The sequence below is a fragment of the Stegostoma tigrinum genome, chromosome 6 (genome assembly GCF_030684315.1).
Source record: "Stegostoma tigrinum isolate sSteTig4 chromosome 6, sSteTig4.hap1, whole genome shotgun sequence".
NCBI lineage: Eukaryota > Metazoa > Chordata > Chondrichthyes > Orectolobiformes > Stegostomatidae > Stegostoma > Stegostoma tigrinum.
Genome location: NC_081359.1, coordinates 112240289 through 112260904, shown reverse-complemented (window position 1 = coordinate 112260904; position 20616 = coordinate 112240289). Strand labels below are relative to the sequence as shown.

At 44.5% G+C, this 20616-nt stretch overlaps 1 protein-coding gene across 7 annotated transcripts in view; it reads right to left on the bottom strand.

Annotated features, from left to right (window-relative positions):
- stim1b (stromal interaction molecule 1b) overlaps positions 1–20616 on the bottom strand; it is a 130003-nt gene that overhangs the window by 32697 nt on the left and 76690 nt on the right. For all 7 annotated transcript variants that reach the window (XM_048532464.2, XM_048532466.2, XM_048532467.2 and 4 more), the window contains exons 3-8: positions 17700–17814; positions 16627–16738; positions 11172–11287; positions 5469–5646; positions 3521–3698; positions 2692–2859 (exon numbers count right to left, since the gene is read on the bottom strand). In XM_048532464.2, the coding sequence (XP_048388421.1) occupies positions 2692–2859; positions 3521–3698; positions 5469–5646; positions 11172–11287; positions 16627–16738; positions 17700–17814 (867 nt within the window). The remainder of the gene's footprint in view (positions 1–2691; positions 2860–3520; positions 3699–5468; positions 5647–11171; positions 11288–16626; positions 16739–17699; positions 17815–20616) is intronic.

Below are 20616 nucleotides of genomic sequence, written 5' to 3'. Positions count from 1 at the left end.
GGAAAGGAAGACACAAATAACGTGCCAGAAATGCTGGGAAACATAGGGTTCAGTGAGAGTTAGGAACTGAAGAAAATCTGCATTAGTAGGAAACAGTGTTGGGAAAATTGACAGGATTGAACGCCAGTAACGATTTGAGGCCTGATAAAATACATCCCAGAGTATTTAATGAAGTGGACCAAGAAATAGTGAATGTATTGTTGGTCATCTTCCGCGATTCTACATAGTCTGGAATAGTTCCCACAGATTGGAGCGTCGCTAATGTAACCCCACTATTTCAAAAAGGGAAGCAGAGAGAAAACTGAGAATTATAGACCAGTCAATTGACAATGGGGAAAACTGTGCAGAAAAATGGATAGAGTCCATTCTCAAAGGTTTAATAATACAGCACTTGGAAACCAGCGGCAGAAGTGGACATAGTGTGGATTTACAAAGGAGAAATCATGCTCAACAAATATATGGGAATTCTCAGCATCGTAACGAATAATGGTGATCCGGAGGGGCCAAAGAATGAGGTTCATTTGGACTTCCAGAAGGCATTCGACAAATCCCACATAACAAGGTAGTTTGAAAGTTAAAGCACGTGGCATGTTTTTTATAATTCAGTTATGGGACAAAAGTGTCGCTGACCAGCTGGCATTTATTGCCCATCCTGGGCGGCCCTTGAGGAGACGGTTGTGTATTGAAATTGGTGAAAGACTGGATGGCAGAAAGAAACCAGAAAGGAATAAAATGGGTCTTTTCTGGAATGGCAGGAAGTGAATAGTGAGGTAGGGGTACCTCAGGGATCTGTTAGTACCCCAACCATTAAAAATCGACATTAATGATTTAGATGAGGGAACTAAATGTGACATCACCCAATTTGTAGATGACACAAAAGGTGTTTGAGCTGTGAGGAGGATGCAGAAATGCTTTGATGAGATTTGAGTGAGTGGGCAAGTACAAGGTAGATGCAGTATAATGTGGATAACTATGAGATCATTCATTTTGGCAGCAAAAACAGGAAGGCAGATTAAGATGGCTATCAAACAACGATGAGTCAGAATACAAAAAGCAGACAGAGGGTTTGGTGATGAAGTGCAATGAATACAATCTCTCTCTCATGCTGTCGGCAAAACAAAAGAACTCATCACTGACCTCATCTACATCGATGGAGCAGAGGTTGAGAGATTTGAGAGCATCAAGCTCCGAGGAGTGATAACAACGGACAACGTGTCCTGGACTTCCTACACAGATGTGACAGTCAGGCGGTTTAGGAAATTTGGCACGTCCATAAGGACCTCACCAACGCCTACCGATGCACCAATGAAAGCATACTGTCCGGGTGCATAATGGCCTGGTACAGCAATTGCTTGGCCCAGGACTGTAAGAAACTACATCACAGAAGCCAACCTTCCATCCATGGGCTCTATTTACTCGGCTCGCAGCTGCTGAAAGGCAGCCAATATCAAAGACCCATCCTACCCCAGTAATCATCGCCTACAGCCTCTTCCGTCAGGCAGAAGATACAGAAACCTGAACACACGCACCAGCAGGTTCAGGAACCGCTTCTTCCTGGCCGTTAATAGACTGATGAATGGATTCTCTAACTTCAAATAATGTTGATTTGTTAATATTCATCTTGCTTTGTGCACCTCCTGTGCAGTGTAACCTGTATGCCTTACTCTGTTAAACACCCTATGATCTGCACATCCTTGCTCACTATGATCTACCTGTACAACTCACAAACAAAGCTTTTCACTGCACACTTTATACAGTACTTTGTGACTACAATAAACCAAATCAAAATCTATCTGAATGGCTATAAATTGAGAAGAGGGGAAGGTGCAATGAGACCCAGGTGTCCTTGTGCACCAGTTGCTGAAGGTAAGCATTGCAGGTGCAGCAGGTGGTGAAGAAACCAAATGCCATGGTGGCCTTCCTGAGTATTCAAGTACAGGAGCAGGGACGTCTTACTGCATTTATACAGGCAATTAGTGAGACCACATCTGGGATATCATGTGCAGTTTTGGTCGCCTTGTCTGAGGAACGATACAGAGGAAATGCAGCAAATGTTTAACTGATTGATTCCTGGGATGGCAGGTCTGACGTACGGCGGAGAGGTTGATTCAGTTAGGATCATATTCACTGAAGCTGAGAAGACTGAGGGGAAATCACACAGAAATTTATAAAAGTCTAACTGGACGAGACAGGCGAGATGAAGGATGGATGTCCCCGATAATGGGAGAGTCCAGAACTGGAGGTCATAGTCTAAGGATACAGGGTAAACCATTTATGGCTGAAAGGAGGGAAAATTTATTCCTCCAGAGAGTGGTGGCCCTGTGGAGGTCACTAACGCAGAATAAAAGTTGAGAGCCTACACCAAACCTCCAAAGAGCTTCCCATTCCCCCTCCCCATCCCTGCATTTCCCATGGCTAGCCCACCTAGCATGCACATCCCTGGACAGGCAATTTAGTATGGCCATTCCATCCTAACCTGCACATCTTTGAACCATGGGAAGAAACTGGAGCACCCAGAGGAAAGCCGCGCAGACACAGGGAGAACGTGCAAACTCCACATCAAACCTGGGTCCCTGGCACTATGAGGCATCAGTGCTAACCACAGGGCTACCACACCACCCTCAAAGTGCCTGGATTAAACCTGACTCCGCTCCTCCCAGCTGGTATTGAATTTTCACAAACAGCACTTACCCCCTCTTTAGCAATGTTCAGCTGCCTCTCTGCACTCTGCTTCTTGATATTATAATACTGCACTTCCACCTCATGAGTCAGCTGCAGCCATTTCTGAAGTGTTTCAGGCGGGGACCAGCTCCCACGTGATTCCAATTCCTTTTCTGCTTTCTTCAGGGCCATTCGTACCTGACAGTGACAGAGACAGAGACAGAGGGTTTCATTTTACATTATCACATTCTCATTACCCCAGGCACAGCAAGGAAGTCACAGTACATACAGTCCTATACAGTCGGTGTATCGACAAGACACAAAACTGTCACCTCCTTATACAGAAAGTACGAACAGAAGTAGGCTATTCAGCCCTTCAAATCTGCTCTGCCATTCACTATGATCACAGCCAATCATTGAACTCAGTCCCCTGTCTCTGCTTTCCCCCACTGACCTCAATCGCTTTCAGTGGCAGAGAGTTCCAAAGGCTCACCACTCTCTGGGTGAAGACATTTCTCCTCATCTAAGTCCCAAAAAAATTTCACACCAATTCTACGGCCCCTCACCATAGTTCCCATGTAGCGGCTGAGACTGAAGGATACATAAATGCAAGGCGGATATCCACAGATACAACACCATAAAGGGGCTGAGTCCAAAGTCTAATGTGAACTATACCCAATGTCTCGACAGTCCCCATCACTGGTTCCAATCTGACCCACAACATACCCCGGTACTGGCCTGGCCCCGCCCAGTAAGCTTCCAGCATTTGATCCACTGCTGTCCAGTCCATTGACTGAGATCACACGCCGCTCCAACACCTCGCGTTACATCGGACCCAAGTGAAACATACAAATCCCACCTGTTCCAACTCCTCCTCCGCGTATTTTTGCCGACTCAAATCATTCTCCGTGCCTTCCCGCAGTCCCCGTAAGCGCTGTGCTTCCTGTTTTGCCGCATTGATCTCATCCCGAAGCTTCTGCTCGAGATTGACTTTCTCTACCTCGACCGATCGATGCTCCTCCTGGGCCTTCTGCAGCCTGCAGGTCGAAGAGATCAAAATTTCAAAACCAAACCATCCACCAGCACCCATCTGTGTGCAGCAAAAATGGATCAGGGAAAACTTGGCATGAGGGGAACATGAGTCTGCTGGATTTATGTTCTGATTTAACTTTGAGCTGGGTAACATGCAAGAGGGAATTTAAAAAAGCGCAGAGTGTTTTGTCTGTGAAGTTAGTATTTTGCCTTCAATTTACAGCATGACTTTGCAGGTAACTATCTGATTCAACAGGTGGAAGTTGCTTCATTCCAGAAGTCTTTTTCTAAATGGTTCATTCTCAGTATGTGAGCACTGCTGGTATAGCCAGTAGTTATTATCTGTTTCTATGGGCCTTGTGCAGGTGATGGTCTAGCTTTTCACAGAACCCTAGATAATATGGGCCACCTCAGAGGACAGGTAAAAGTCAAGCAGGCTGGTGTGGGCCTGGAGTCACATACATCCAGTATGGGTAAGGAAGACAGTTTCCCTGCCCTATAAGGACTTTAGTGAATCAGATTGTGATTCTCTGACCCACGGCACTTCAGCAGCTCATAGCCTCGTCTCCAGAAAGTTGGCAACGTTAATGAATGGTCAGGGACTTCAAGAAGAATATCCGGTCACTCAGCCCCATCAGCCTAATCTATCAAATGAAGTGTAGAAACACAGAAACCAGAATCAGGAGCATGCTATTCAGCCTGGTGGGATGAAAACGTTTCTTCATTTGTTCTTGATGGGAGCAGGAGTGGGGAGCTTTGACACTAGTGAATCAGCATGGACTCCCCATTCTCAGCCACTGTGACCTTTCAACCACAATAGTGTGGGACTGGAGTAAGACTGTCACATTCCCTTCCCTGCAGAACAATCATAAAATGGGTGTAAGTAACAACTTTAAGCTTCCAGTCCAACAGGATAACATTTTTCCTGTCCAGGGGCCTACAGCCCTTTGGCACAACTTGTCGATGCTGTTTGCCCAGTTTTCACAGTTAAATTAGTCCCATTTTTGCCTGCGTTTGCTCCATATCCCTCCTTACCTATCCCATCCATGCACCTGTCTAAATGTTTCTTTTCTTCTACCAGTTGACAAATTATCAAGTATATACAAATGTGCTGTGGTGGGATTTGAACTAACAGTAAGTCCAGTATGGTAACCTTCACATCCCATTGCTCCATAGTATCACCCTTGTCTCTCTCCCCCGGCAGAATTACACAACAGCTGTGCAGGAACATGTGAGATATGTTCACAGAACAAACTGGTTACCAGACAACTTCACAGCATTGAAAACAATCAGCTCTCAGGGTGAAACTGTCAGACTGTAGTAAAAACTGAAGCAGCTCATCCTGAGCTCACATTCACAGCTGTCTCCTTAGCAAAAGGAGATCTTCCCCTCTTACCTACGCTGGGCCAGTGTGGCTATCCCAGAACAATTCTCCCAAGTGGCTCTGTAACTCTGCATCAAACCCAGTTCCAGCAGTTGAAGAAGACTCTCCAACCATCTTCGCAGTAAATTAGGGGTAGGAAATCCTAAGAATGGATAATAGGAATGATATGGCCAAATACTGGGTATAAAAAGCTGCAATGCAAACGTGCCCAAGCGGCTGTGCCCAGAACAGTCACCTCCATTGACTGCAAGGCCCCTGTCTCCACAGGCTTAGCACTCAAGAAGAGGGTGTCCAAGCGTCTGGCATTCTGAAATGAAGCCAGGCTTGCAGTGGAAACCTCATCAGGGATTCTGCCCACTGGCTTCGAAGGGTGGTTTCCACATGTCCTCACCTTTCCTGCAGGTCGTGCAGACTCTGTTCTGCTTTCTGCAGCCCCTCCAGATCTTTCATCATCTTCTTCATGTGCTCCTTGGAATAACGGTTCTGGATGTAAGCAAACCAGCAGCCACCCACACCAATCACTATGGAAACCACCAACATGAAATCCTTGAGGTGGTTGTGCCGAGTCACTGAAAATTAAGACAAAAGGCAAAGCTATCACAGTGGTTAGGATACAGGAATCTTGTGCCTGCATCAGCTCTCCAAGCGATCACGATGACTTAATCACCCCTATCATCTCCAGGAACACTGCACACTCTCCCTCTTTCAATAATAATCCACTCTGTCCTGTATTTGGTTCAAACCTGCTCCCCCCTCACCACAATCTCAGGCTGTACATCCCAGACCCTAACCCCTCGAGTGAGCCTCCCTCCCCCTACACTCTCAGACAGTACATTCCAGACCCTAACCCTTCGAGTGAACCTGCCTCTGCCCACACTCCTAGACAATACATCCCAGACCCTAACCCCTCGAGTGGACCTGCATCCCCCCACACTCCCAGACTGTACGTTCCAGACCTTATCCATTTAGTTGATGAGCATCTTGTGGTCATGTCTGCATTGCTTTTTTTATCAATCCCACTTTGGATATGTTCACCAAATAAGAACAGCTTCTGCTCAGTTCCCCTGCCCAGACATTGCAAGATTCTGAAAATCTCATTCAAATCTCTTTCAAAAACTCACAACTTCACCAATCTACATAACTAAGGTCCTTGGCCCTGGATTCAGTCTTGTGCAGCTTTTCGCCATCCTCTTAAAAAGCCTTCCTATGATATGGTACCCAGAACAAGGCTCAAATCAAGATACAGTGGGTGAAGAAATGGAGGCAGTGACATAGGAGAAAGATCAGGGACAGAACCACTGTGGTTTCAGACAGCCACTGTCAGCATCAATCATAGTTAGGTACAGCTTTGCTGCAAGGAAAATAAAGTTCCTCTACACAGCCCACATCAAACACTCCCAGCACAGGGATAGATACAGAGTAATGCTTCCTCTACACGGCCCACATCAAACACTCCCAGGACTGAGTCAGCACAGAGTTAGGTACAGGACAATGGACAGGGGCTTCAGAGTCCTGGCTGAGCTGGGTGGTTGAGTGGGGGTGGGATCTGTTTTTTCTTAAAATGATACCATCAGTTTTGTGCTCTGCAGCATCACAGCACTTCACTTGGCTGTCCGTATCTCAGCATTATTGAATAATTTCTTATAATGAAACATCAATGGAGCTAATGTTGTGCTCTGCAGTGAGGGAATGAAGCTGATGCTTTCACACTGATAGCTCTGGAGGGCAAGCAATGATGGAGACCTGTATAAGTGACTTCATCTCACCTCCTCACTGCCCAGCTTCTGCAGGATAGCATACCCCCATCAATGGAAACATTAAACAGCTGAACTGAAACCCAGATTATCACTTCCTATTTTCGAAGCAGCACTGAGATTAGGCATTGTATTTTTAGCCCATGGGGCTGTTATTTGTAGAAGGTGACGTCTGTCCTTTGATCAGACCTTTCCAACTTGCTTCAAGGATTTATGAAAATGTTCGAACACTACCTCCATGAGGGGAGGGGAAGACAGGCCAGCTAGGCTCTCACTCACAATGGCCTGGTCATTGTCAGCTGCAAACCCTCTCTTCTCTGTCTCTCTGATCTTACTGTATTCACCACTCCTGAATGATTATTGTTCAAACCTAAACTACCAATAATCCATACAATCTATTCTCACACCTCCCTCTATCCTCGCTATTTTGAACTCAAGACTCACTACCTCACCTGCACTATTCATTACTTTCCTGGGATTTAAGTAGTGCAACTACTTAACAAGCATCTGCCCTTCCTACAGCAACCACTTACATTTATATAGCACCTTCCACACAGTAAACACGCTGAGATACTTCAAAACAGTGTTGCAGGGGTTAATTCTGGTGCCCCAGCTGTATACATTCAATATTAATGATTTCACAAAGAAACCAACAATAAGATATCTAAGTTTGCTGACATTACAAATTTCAGTCCTAATATAAGGCTTCAAAGTGATAAAGGTAGATTAACTGGGCAGGCAACAAGGTGACAGATGAAGTACTTAGCAATGCAAGTAGATAAAGTCATAAAGGAGGGGCCATGGCATGCTGGCCTCCATTGGAAGAGGCACTGAGTATAAGGATAGAGAAGTTATGTTACAGCTTTACAGAACTTCAGTTAGGCTGCACTTGGAATACTGCGTTACAGTTCTGGTCATCATATTACCAGAAGGATGTGGATGCTTTGGAGAGGGTACAGAAAAGGTTTACCAGAATGTATACCAGCATTTCTGAAAAAGGGTTTAGGGCTGAAATGTCAGTCTTCCTGTTCCTCTGATGCTGCTTGACCTGCTATGTTCATCCAGCTCTACACCTTATTATCTCTGTTGCCAGGACGTTGCCTGGTATGGTGGATTTTAGCTACAAATGAAGGTTGGATAGACTGGGTTTGTTTTTACTGAATCGCAGGAGGTTGAGGGAACAACCAGATAGAAGTGTATAAGATTGTGAACGCAATGGATAGAGTGGAAAGTGTGAGGCTTTTTCCGAGGGTGGAGGGGTCAACTACTAGGGGACACAGGTTCAAGGGCCGGGGGTGGGGGTGGTGGGGCGTTTACAAGATTTGTGTGAAGCAGATTTTACAGGCAAAGGGTGGTGAGTGCCTGGAACACACTACCAGAGGAGATGGTGGAAGCAGATACAATAGCAGCATTCAGGAAGCTCCTGGGTGAATACATGAATAGGAAGGGAATAGATGGATACGGATCCTGTAAGTGAAGACAGTTTTAGTATGGAAGGGAAAAATGTGTCAGTACAGATCAGAGGGCCGAAAGGCCTGTTCCTGTGCTGTACTGTCCTTTGTTCTAAAACTGCAAAATGAGAGGTTATTCACTTGGATTGTAAGAATACAAAAGTGAACATGTTTTAAAGGTTTTGATGTGGTCACACGAAGAACACAAACAACTCCCATAAACAGAAAGCAATGTGGCAAGCAAATAACAAGCTAGCCTTTGTTACAACGGGACGATGTATAGGAATGAAGAAGTTTGGCTATAATTGAACAGCTTTTTGGCGAAGCCCATGGTAAAACTACCAGGACTCTACAAATTTTAGTAGTTAATGAGGGTGAGCCATCAGATCTAGTTTATTTGAACTTTCAGAAGACTTTTGGCAAGGTCCCACAATAGAGATTAATGTGTACAATTAAACGGCATGGGTTGGGAGACGATGTGCTGAGGTAAACAGAAAACAGACTGGCAAACAGGAAACAAAGAGTAGGAATAAACTGGTCTTTTTCTCAATGACAGGCAGTGACTACTCAGGTATTACTGGGATGCCCAACTATTCACAATTTATGTTAATGATTTGACGGTAAACTGATTTTGGAGAGTCAGAAGGGGAGTAATGTGCATTAGAATCCCCAACCAGTGACCTGCTCTTGTAGCCACTATGTTTGTATGTCCCGATTTGCAGATGACACAAAGCTGGGTGGGAGGGTGAGCTATGAGAAGCATGCAGAGAGCTTCAGCGAGATTTGGACAGGTTGAGTCAGTGGGAAAATGCACGTCAATTGCAGTAAAGTATGGACAAGTATGAGGTTATCCACTTTGGGAGCAAATACCGGAGGGAGATTATTAAACTGAACAGCCATAAACTGAGACGGCAAGGTTCAATAAGATCTGGGTGTCCTCATGCACCAGTTGCTGAAGGTAAGCAGCAGGTGGTGAAGGCGGCAAATGGCATATTGACCCTCATAGTGAGAAGATTCAAGTGCAGGAGGGGAGATGTCTTACTGGAATTATACAGGGCCTTGGTGAGACCACAGCTGGAATACTGTATGCATTTTTAGTCTCCTTATCTGAGGAAAGATGTTCTTGTTGTAGAGGAAATGCAGTAAAGGTTTACCAGACTGATTCCTGGGATGGCACGACTGACATATGAAGAGAGGTTGATTCGGTGAGGATTACATTCACTGGAATTCAGAAGAGTGAGGGGGTTCTCATTTGTAACCTATAAAATTCTAACAGGATTCCTGGCCATGCTACAATGCCCCTAGTGTCCAAGAATGCCTGGATTAAGTGGATTAGCCATAGGGAATGCAAGGTTACACGGACAGGGTGTAGGTGGGATGCTCTTGGAGGGTTAACATGGACTCACTGGGCAAACGGCCTGCTCTGCACTGTAGGGATTCAATGCAAGAAGGATGTTCCAGATGACCAGGGAGTCCAGAACCAGGGATAACAGTTGAAAGCTATAGGATAAACCGGAATTAAGGAAAAACTTCTTCACCTACAGAATGGTGAACCTGTGGAATTTGCTACCACAGAAAGTAGTCAAGGCCAAAACACTGTTTGAATTCATGAATGAGTTAGATATAGCACATGGGGCTAAAAGGACCAAAGGAGGCAAAAAACAAGAGTTGGCTAATGAGTTGGATGATCAGCCATGATCATAATGAATGGAGGAAGCAGCGATAAAAGGCAGAATAGTCTACTCCTGCTCCTAGTTTCTATGCAAGTTCAGTGGGCATTAGGAAGGCAAATGGATTGCTGTCCTTTATTACAAGGCAATAGAGTATAAAAGTCAGGAAGGTTTTGCTAAAACTATACAAGGCACTTATCAGGCCACAGCTAAAATTGGCCCTTTATCTAAGGAAAGATATATTGGTTTTGGAGACAGTCCAGAGCAGGTTCACTCGGCTGATATTGGGTAGAGAGGAACTGTCTTATGAGGAGAGGTTGAGATGGAACACAGAAGAATGGGGGGTGACCTTACTGAAACAGAAGATTCTGAGAGGTCTTGGCAAGGCACATGCAGAAAGGATGTTCCCTGTTGTGAGGGTTTGCAGGGCCAGAAAATGCGATCTCACAGTAAGGACAGTAAGGAACTGCACACAGATGAGGAGGAATTTCTTCACTCAAAGGGTTGTGAATCTTCTTTTTACTGAGAAGGGCAGTAGAAGCTGGGTTAGTGAGTATATTCAAGGCTGAAATAGGAAATTTTCAATCAGGAATGGAATGAAGAGTGATAGGAAAAGGTAGGAAAGCGCAGTTGAGGATTATCACCTCAACTATGATCTCACTGAATGGTGGGGCAGACACGATGGGCTGAATGGCCTATTTATGCTCCTATGTATTATGGTCTTACTGTGTGCGATTTTGGTCTCCACAATTAAGGATATACTTGTGTAGGAGGTGGCGAAAAGAAATTTGACCAGATTGGTCCCTGGGATGACGGGGCTGTCCTGTGAGGGAAGGCTCAGGGAAGTAGGTTTATATTTTCATAAGATTCTGATAGCACAGTCTTAATACAAAGGAGCTGTTCGCTTAGGACTGAGATGACAAGAAATATCTTCACTCAGACTCAAAACGCTCCCATCATTGAACCCACTTAATGCTGGGATAGCTACGATTCTGGTGTCATGGGAATCAGCGAGAAATGGAGGGCAGGCAGTAAAATGGAGGCTGAAGCCCAAGGCCAGCCATGATCATATCACAGTTACCTTACATACGAGCAGCAATGTCACTCCTTGTTTACACTCACCCTTCATCCCCTCCCAGTTCTGAGGTGTGATAGGTTTAAAGTTTAACTGGTGTATAGCAACAGGGAAGGAAACAAGAGAGATGACACATGAACTTACGGAGGGGTGGTCCAAAGAGTACAGTGTCCAGAGCCTTCAGCTGTAACTTCTGCCGGTGACTGCGATCATTCACTTTGAGTAAGGAGCATGCTAGGGTGAGGTTATTCACAGCCAACCTATCAACGGAAAGGCAATTAAAATCAGAGACGAGGAGGGGAGCTAGGAAGGGAGATTCTGACTGAAACACTATTATTATATCTTTAATTTAAACACCATTTCCATTCAATTTTGAATGCTTACCACTAAGAAATGTTAAAACAAAAATACATTGGTTGTCAAGGTGCAACTATCACCGACAAGACTGGCATTTATTATCCACCACCCAACCAATGAGGAGGAAAAGGGAGGTCGGGGGAAAAGAGGCTGAAACTGGAGCCAGGACAAAGCTGATGCAGCTTTCTACACCTATCACAGAATTGTTATGGGGCAGACCATTCAGCCCATCATTTCTGCACCAGTTCTATTACCTAGAGCCAATCTAGTGCCTTTTCCCCATATTCCTATACACTTTTTTGATCCAAATAACCATCCAATGACTCTCTTGAACGCCTCAATTGAACCTGCCTCCACCACATTTTTGGGGGGTTTATCACATTCCCTAACTACTCACTGTGGGAAAAGATTTGTTTTCCCACATCAGTCTGTGGGATATGGGCCTTGCTTGGAAAGCTGGTGGTAGTGGGTCACCTTCTTTGCCTGCTGGTACTGATTCTGATGCAATTCAACGGCCATTTCAGAGGTTAAAGCATGGTTGTATGAGACGAGAGTCACATACAGGCCAGGAGCAGGTGCTTTCACAAGATGTGGTCTTCAGTCACCAAAGTGGTCAGTTGAGAATCTGGTGGTGGAGACGCCTTTGTGATCCCCTGAAAACCATTTGGCGTAGGTGTGTCCACAATGGTGTTAGAGAGTTCCAGGATTTTAACGCAGCTACAATCAAGAAAGAGCAATATAGTTCCGGGTCAGGATGTTTTGTGGTTGGAGCAGAACTTGCACAGTGGGGTGGTGTTCCCATCCATCTGCTCCAGATAGGGGAGAGTTTGTTGGTTTGGAGGATAGTGTCAAAGAAGTCTTGTTGAGTTTCTGCAGTACATCTTGTAGAAAGTACACACTTCTGCTACAGAACAGGGGGTGAATTTCAAAAGTGGTCGATATGGGTGGCTTTGTCCTAGAACGCATTCAGCTTTGAGTGTTGTTGGAGCTGCGCTCATCCAGGCAAGTGGGGGGTATTCCATCACACTCCTGACTTGTGCCTTGTCAATGGTGAACACATTCTGGGGAGTCAGAGAGGAGTAATGTGCCTTAGAGGTCCCAGTCTTTGACCTAGATAACAAGGTGTAGAGCTGGATGAACCCAGCAGGTCAAGCAGCATCAGAGGAGCAGGAAAGCTGATGTTTCGGGCTTAGACCCTTCATCGGGTCTAGGCCTGAAACGTCAGTTTTCCTGCTCCTAAGATGCTGCGTGACCTGCTGTGTTCATCCAGCTCCACGTCTTGTTATCTCAGATTGTCCAACACCTGCAGTTTCTATTATCTCCAGCCTGTGACCTGCTCTTGTAGCTACCGTGTTTATGTGGTGAGTCCAGTTGAGTTTCTGGTCAATAGTAACCCCCAATGATGGAGGGAAGGTCATTGATTAAGCAGCTAAAGATGGCTGGACATAAGACCTGAGGATCACCTTGGTTATTATCTTTCTATGAGATATTATGAAGTAGCGAGGGCAACCCAATAGCTTTAGCATCACTTTTACCACTACCAAGCTTATATTTCCATTCAGCCATTTGCCAGGATTTAGCCAGTTCTGTGGTTTTGGCCCACACTTGTGAATTAAACTGAGATGCTGGAAGAGGCGGACACAGGGGCTGTCACTATCAGTCAGAACTGGCATCAAAGGCAGACCCGCGACACAGGAGGACAATGTAAACCGTCACTGTGCAGACCAATGTCCTATAATTACCTTCCCATTATGCAGCATCTATGCAGACTGTACCTCAGAATGTTAACTTCAGAGCTCAGGGTGAACACCAAAACTCAAAATTCTTTTGAAGCCTTTCACAGCCTTTCTCATTTCACATTGGGACTGAGATGAAGCAGGCTGCTCCATCAAAGGAAGTCAAAACAGAAGTCAAAGCTTTACAAGTAGTAGTTAGCAAATTGGATAATGAATAGGCTGAGAATGAGCAAGAAAATGATGGTGATTAATTATAGTGATAGTTGTACAGTTAGAACCACCAGAAACAGGAGACTACTTGTGAGCAGGCTTCAGAATCCCAGCTATGAAACTGCTTTAAGAAATATCTGAGTAGACACATAACACCTACTTGCACAGAAAAACAAATTACTGCACAGAGCTCAGTAAATCACAGTTAATCAAACTGTCACTAAATATGTGAAGTTCAGACTATGTCATGGCAAAACAAAAGAGAACTGTGATCCAGCAATGAACAGAAGTGTGTTTAAGGGGAACACAACAAACGCGGTCATGTCCTTGGATCAAACTCTGAAATATGGAAATAAAACACAGAAGAGCAAGGGTGCCCCCCACAGTTACCATCCTGAATTCATCCTTCTCTGAGGCGGCAAACCACACAGCGGTATTTATCCTCCACCATCGGCCTTAAGGCCTCATTGTTCAAACGGAAGTAATAGCTCACATTAACACAGCCCCCCTATCAAGGCAGTAAAAATCTAGAGGTGCTCAGAAGCAAAAATGGGCACAATGCAAAAAGCTTCAATGATTGCAGATATGAGAGAGAAAGAAGGGGCTACATGTTGTGCTCACACACCAGATATCATTCTCACAATACGGCACGTGAATTACACACTGTCCAGAGCAATTCTGACAGATCAGATTCTATTTGTACAGTATGCTTACTGAAACTCACTGAACAGGAGCTCACACACTGTCAAAGAGCTGCAAGTGTTGTGTACCAAACACTCACTGCTATCTGCAGTAAAGTGCTGTGCGCACAATCACACTGTCTTTTCCTGGGGGCAAGGCAGTTTGTGTTTAACAGTGTTAGATACCATCACCTTACGGCACTAATTACTCATCTGCGATCTTGAGTGACTCTGGTGGAAAAAGGGAAGAGGCTGGCTGGTTTACTCCAGCAACCTTTCCCTTCTATCCTTTGGTAATCAGATTACCCAAGGTATTTCTTTCAACTCTCCAAGGCTGTTCTTTACACTTGATACGTTAAGCAATACTTTCTTTCAATGAAACTACTACACAACAATGGGGAAGCCTGGCAGGAAGACAGGGCCAAGATAAATGACACACAGTCAGTGACAGAAACAGATGGATATTTTGTCCTTGCCAACAGCGAACACACACCCAGGGCTTGTAAGGCTATCAACACAACTGCCATGTTAAGAAGTCTATGATTTAGGCTGTAGCTTCGAAACTCAGGACAGGAGTGGAGCTACTTTTAAGAATCCAGATGATCCAGCGCAAAACTCAGCCACATTAGGGGCATTTAAACAGTCCTTGGATAAGCTTATGGATGATGATGGGATAGTGTAGGGGGAGGGGCTTAGATTAGTTCACAGGTCGGCGCAACATCGAGGGCCGAAGGGCCTGTTCTGCGCTGTATTGTTCTGTGTTCTAAAGAACAGAACTGATATACTCAGAATAACTTCCAAACCAAATTTCCAAATCAACTCTGCCATCCAAATCCACCTGCTGGTTTTTCCAGTCATCATATTCCAAGACAGGCAAAGGGCAGAAATAAAACCATCAGTGACACTATACATGCAGCCAGAAGCTGTTCACAAATAAGGCTTATCAGAAAATAGTTGACAACCGCTTCTAGTAGAGCAGTGAGGGAGCACCGCACTGTTGGACAAAGTCAGAAATCACATCACACCAGCTTAAAGTCTAACAGGTTTATTTGAAAACACAAGCTTTCGGAGCCTCATTCCTTCTGAACAGAAGCTTCGAAAGCTTGTGTTTTCACGTAAACCTGTTGGACTCCAACCTAGTGTTGTGTGATTTCTGACCTTATCCACCCCAGTCCAACACCAGCACCTCCACGTAATGACTGTAGGAGGGTCAGTGCTGAGGGAGCACTGCGCCGCCCAAGGGTCAGTGCTGAGGGAGTGCCACGTCGCCCATGGGTCAGCGGTGAGGGAGCGCCACACCTCCCAAGGAGCTTCATAAAACAAAAGTAGGCACAAGGGCATAGACAATAGAGATAACAAGGTGTAGAGCTGGACGAACACAGCAGGCCAAGCAGCATCAGAGGAGCAGGAAAGCTGACATTTTGGGTGTGGACCCTTCTTCAGGGACAAAAAGGATGTGAAGCTGATCAGATGGACTTAAGCTTGGACAGGAAGGCAGATATAACGGAGTGCAATGTAGAGCAGAGAAGGTTTACAGAGGTAACTCCAGAGCTTTGCACCTAAGCAATTAATGGCACAGCTAGTGGAGGAGCGAATCCGTCCAATCACAAAACCATGTAAAGTTACTTGGAGTCTGAAATATGTTACCAGTGCCCTACTGCCATAGGGCTACTCTCTTATGAGAGAGAGATGACTGGTGGTGGTTTAAACTAACGGTTACCATACCTCAGGGCAAGGGGAAAGGTTGAGATCGAGAATCATTCATGGTAACCTCGGATGGTGCAGGAATTGAACCCATGCTGTTGGTTTCACTCTGCATTGCAAAACGGCCACCCAGCCAACTGAGCTAAACAACGACTCTCGAGGAGTATGGAATAAACCTCAGATGGAGAATTTTCCCACATGACAATCATGGTTTCTGCTTTAGCATTTCAGTATTTGGTGTTAGAATTGTAGGATTTATTGCATGAGGAGGTCATTCAGCTCATTGATGCTGTGCAAGGCACTGATCTGCAACAGCAGCAACCTGTTAGAATCCCATTTCTCCAGATGGTCCCTACAATCAGCTGGTTCAAAACCATAATGCACAAAGAAGAAAATGAATGAGCTTGGACTGGAGACAGAATGGATTACTGACCAGCTTTTGACCAACTATAGGTGGGTAGTACGTACCTGACATAGATAAGGGAACAGCAAAGGTATTTTCCTCGGGTAGGGGCTTTCAAAATCAAAGGCATGGGATTAATGTGAGAGGAGAAAGATTTAAAGAGCACATGAGAGGCAACACTTTCACACAGGTTGTGTACATGGAATGAACTACCAAAGGAAGTGGTACAGCCAGGCACAGTTACAACATTTAAAAGATATCTGGACAAGCACATGGGTAGGAAAGGTTTAGAGGGAAATGGACCAAATACAAGCAAATAGGACTAGTTTAGTTTGGAAAACCAGTCAATATGTACATGTTGGACCCAAAGGTTCTGTTTTCAAGCTGTCTGACTCCGTGGTGGGGGCAAGATAGGGTCTACCTCACCTGCAATGAGCATGGCTGACCAATACTTGCTTTTTTTTTGAGGGTGGGGGGGGAGAAGACAGAGAACGCTATGACATACAAACCTCGGCATATCATGTCCATTTAAGTGCAGTTTTCTGAAGTGCTCCTCATACTGTGGCAATTCAACGTAGTTGATGAGCCACTCAATCACCTCCTCTCCTGTCCAGTTAAATACTGCATGAAGAAAACAGGAAGATAAGATGATCTCCTAGCTGGGTTTACTCAGGGGAAGCCATACAGATAATGCAACATGAAACAGAGCAATCATCCACCTGACCCAATTCCCAGCACCATTTGAGCTAGAAGGCTGTACACAGACCACTCCTGACTGTCAGGAAAGCCAGATAACAAAGTGTGGAGCTGGATGAACACAGCAGGCCAAGCAGCATCTTAGGAGCACAAAAGCTGACGTTTCGGGCCTAGACCCTTCATCAGATAAGAGGAATGGGGAGAGGGTTTTGAAATAAATAGAGGGAGAGGCAGATCAAAGATGGATAGAGGAGAAGATAGGTGGAGACTACTAGAGAGTTGCAGTGGGAGAGAGATTCCAGGGAGGGTCTAGGCCTTAAACGTCAGCTTTTGTGCTCCTAAGATGCTGCTTGGCCTGCTGTGTCCATCCAGCTACACACTTTGTTATCTCGGATTCTCCAGCATCTGCAGTTCCCATTATCTCTGTCAGGAAAGCAATCTGGTTCACTAATGTCCTTTAGGGAAGGAAACTGCCATCCCTTACCTGGTCTGACCTACATATTACTCCAGGCCCACAGCCATGTGGTTGACGTTTAACTGTCTTCTGGGCAATTCAGGGGTGGGGGGGGTGGGGCAACAAATATTTATTCTATATATATATATATATATATATATATATCTGTCCTGGCAGTGGGCAGTGTGGTACTGTGGCGATTCAGTATGTACAGGCGCCAGGAAGTGCAACGTGATAATGTGATGATTCAGTATATCTCTTGGTGCGAAGTGTTAACGTTGGTGGAGGACTAGTCAATGCAGTGACGCATCTGTCCCCACACCTGAGATGCTGCCAAATCCATAACAGGATACTGGCACATCAAAGTGCTGACTGTTGAGCAGAGCACTGCAGTCAGAACTCTCGAGCAATGGGTGCAGTGTCTGTATTTACCTTCCGAGCTTTTCCATGATTTCCACAGGTCCTCCACGCTGATCAGCTTGTCCCCTCCATGGAACGTGCTGTGCTTTGCTGCTGCGTCTTGGTAGTTCAGATCTTCTCGTAAAAACTACCAGATTTTAAAAAAAACAAATGGTGACATTAATAACGGAACAGACAGCAGACAGTTACTTGCCCAAGATAACTGTGTTAGTGTATGGTCTTGCAACAGCATACACCACTGCCAGACCTCACTGTGAAAGCTAATCAGCTCAATGCTGGAACTAACCATGCTGTCCTTCTAAACAATTAACAAGAACAACAGGCTCCAACCAAAGGCCAATAAAGCCATCCTCATTAACTGCTTTGGAATTAGCTGGATGGATATATAGTCAAAGCTGAAAGTGAGATTTCAGAATCTTTCTCACTACTCATCCCCAATAACTTCCACCACAGCATACTGACAGTGAAGGATCTGTTTTACTTCACAACAACGACAGAAGCAAGCAGCATCACAATGGATTTCCAAGCCGTTCAGAGTCAGTTGTCCCTCCAAGGAATAGCACAGATCTGCCAGACTTTCCAATCATTATCCATCCAGGCAAACAGCTCAGAAACTGGCTTGTTGATGTAACCCTGCGGCAGTAGAAATGTATTTGAAGTTTAATTCCATGCTTCAGTCAAATGTGATTTATAACAGCAGGTTATTTTTCAAGAACAACACCAATGTACTCACCTCTGAGACAAAGAAAAATGTAAGTTATTCCTAATCATGATGCTGTTGAGACACTTTTAAAAAAAATCTACTGAACTGTGACAAGTCATTAAATTCTAACCATTGTTTGCTGACCTTTGGCCAGAGGTGCCCTTCATTTCTTGGAAGTTTATTTTTTTTGTGTCATATGAGAGTGCAAGGATTGGGAGATATTGCTCTAATTTTTGATATTAATTAGTGTTTGCCATTTGTTTAAAGAATAAGTTTATGTTTTTTATAAAAAATTCAGAGTTCATTAAAGAAGCTTTGTGAAAGTCTCATTTATATTGCATAGCAGATCAAATGCCATTTTGGTGACTAAAACCAAACACTTATACTGCTGGTGTGTCTCGGGAATACAGGGGCTCAATTACCAAAACATTCCAACTGTCACAGCTGTAACTGAAGCTAATTCTTCGGAAATTGATCTACTGTGTTCTAAATTAAGTGAAGTGAAGGACCGTGTGAGTCAGGGACCTTTACAATAAATCAGGGTTTCAAATGATCATATGGAGCATAAGTAGGCCATTCAGCCCCTTAAGTCTGCTCCACCATTCAAACACAATGGCTGGTCTGATTACTTCTCAAAGTTACACCTCACTGAAGCAGCACGCTGAAAATCAATCCCTGTTATTCCCAGAGGCATCACAAAAGTCAAAGATTTTAGAAAGTATGCAGAATTCCTCAATTTTCCCATCCTTTAGACCCGGGTTGACAGAAAGCAGGATTCTGTTTACAAATAAATAGATTTGATAAATAGATTCAAGCTACGGATAAACAATTATGAATTATCAACAGATAACTGTACTAGTTAAAACTCTAAACCCCTGTACAACACAAACATACACACACACACGCATAATAGGCAGAGGGAACAGTCCCTGTGCAGAGTTTCCGGAGATGATTCTTCCACTGATCAGAGCACAGCTTCTTAATCTTCCTTCTCCAGATACTTCTAATTGTTTGTAGGAGGTATAAGGTGACTGGTTCAGACTTAACAATGAAAGGTCAGTGTACAGCAACCAGAAATGGGTCATCTTCAGGTTTCACATACATTCTTTGGTGCAGAGCTAAAACAGCTCTTTCCCTCCCAGAGATCCAATGGTTTTAGCTTCTTGAGAATGAGCTACATAGATGTTGGCAGGAGGAGATATTTGTCAATAAAACTGGTCACTTGTCAGTGGATCAGTTACTTTTTGCCAGCCAAAGCTCCATTTGTAAACAAGCTTTAGCTCCAGCTCGATAGTAAGCGGGGCTTCCATTATTGATTCAATAAGTAACTGTATAAACACTACTCACAACGAATGTCAAATTACCTGCTTTTAAAATCTGCAGCAATCCTTTAACCATCCTTGATTCTTAAGATATGGCATTTCCCATTTCAAACCTCACGCATAAATACAGTGCAAGTATAATTTGGAAATTGTGAGGTTATCCACTTCGGTAGCAAAAACAGTAAGGCAGATTATTATTTGAATGGCAATAAAGAGGAAACGGGGAAGCTGTCCTGGTACACCAATCGCTGAAGGTAAGCATACAGATGTAGGTGAAGGAGATAAAGGTATGTTGGCCTGCATTACAAGAAGATTCGGGTGTACGAGCAGAGAGACCTTGCTGCAGTTACAAAGGGCCTCGTTAAGACCAGACCTGGAATACTGTGTACCAGTTTTGGTCTTCTTATCTGAAAAAGGATGTTCTGGTGATGGAGGAAGTGCAACAAAGGTTTACCAGGTTGATTCCTGGGATGGCAAATCCGCCACATGAAGGTAGACTTGATTACTTGGGAATATACACACAGGAGTTTGCAAGAATAAAGGGAGTGCTCAGAAACCCATAAAATTCTAACAAGACTAAAATTCTAACAGCGTAAATACAGGAAGGATGTCCTGATGACCAGGGAGTCCAAAACAAGGAATCACATTCTAAGGATATCGGGTAGGCCACTTAGGACTGAGGAGAAAGGAGATAAATAGTGAGTTGGTAGAATTCTCTGCCACAGAAACCATGCGAGGCCAAAACATTAAACATTTTCAAGAAGGAGTTAGATACAGTCCTTGAGCTAAACGGATCAAAGAGGGGGGTAGTGAAGAGTTGTTTTTCAGACTGGAGGCCTGTGACTGGCGGTGTTCCACAGGGATTGGTGCTGGGTCCACTGTTGCTTGTTATTTATATAAACAA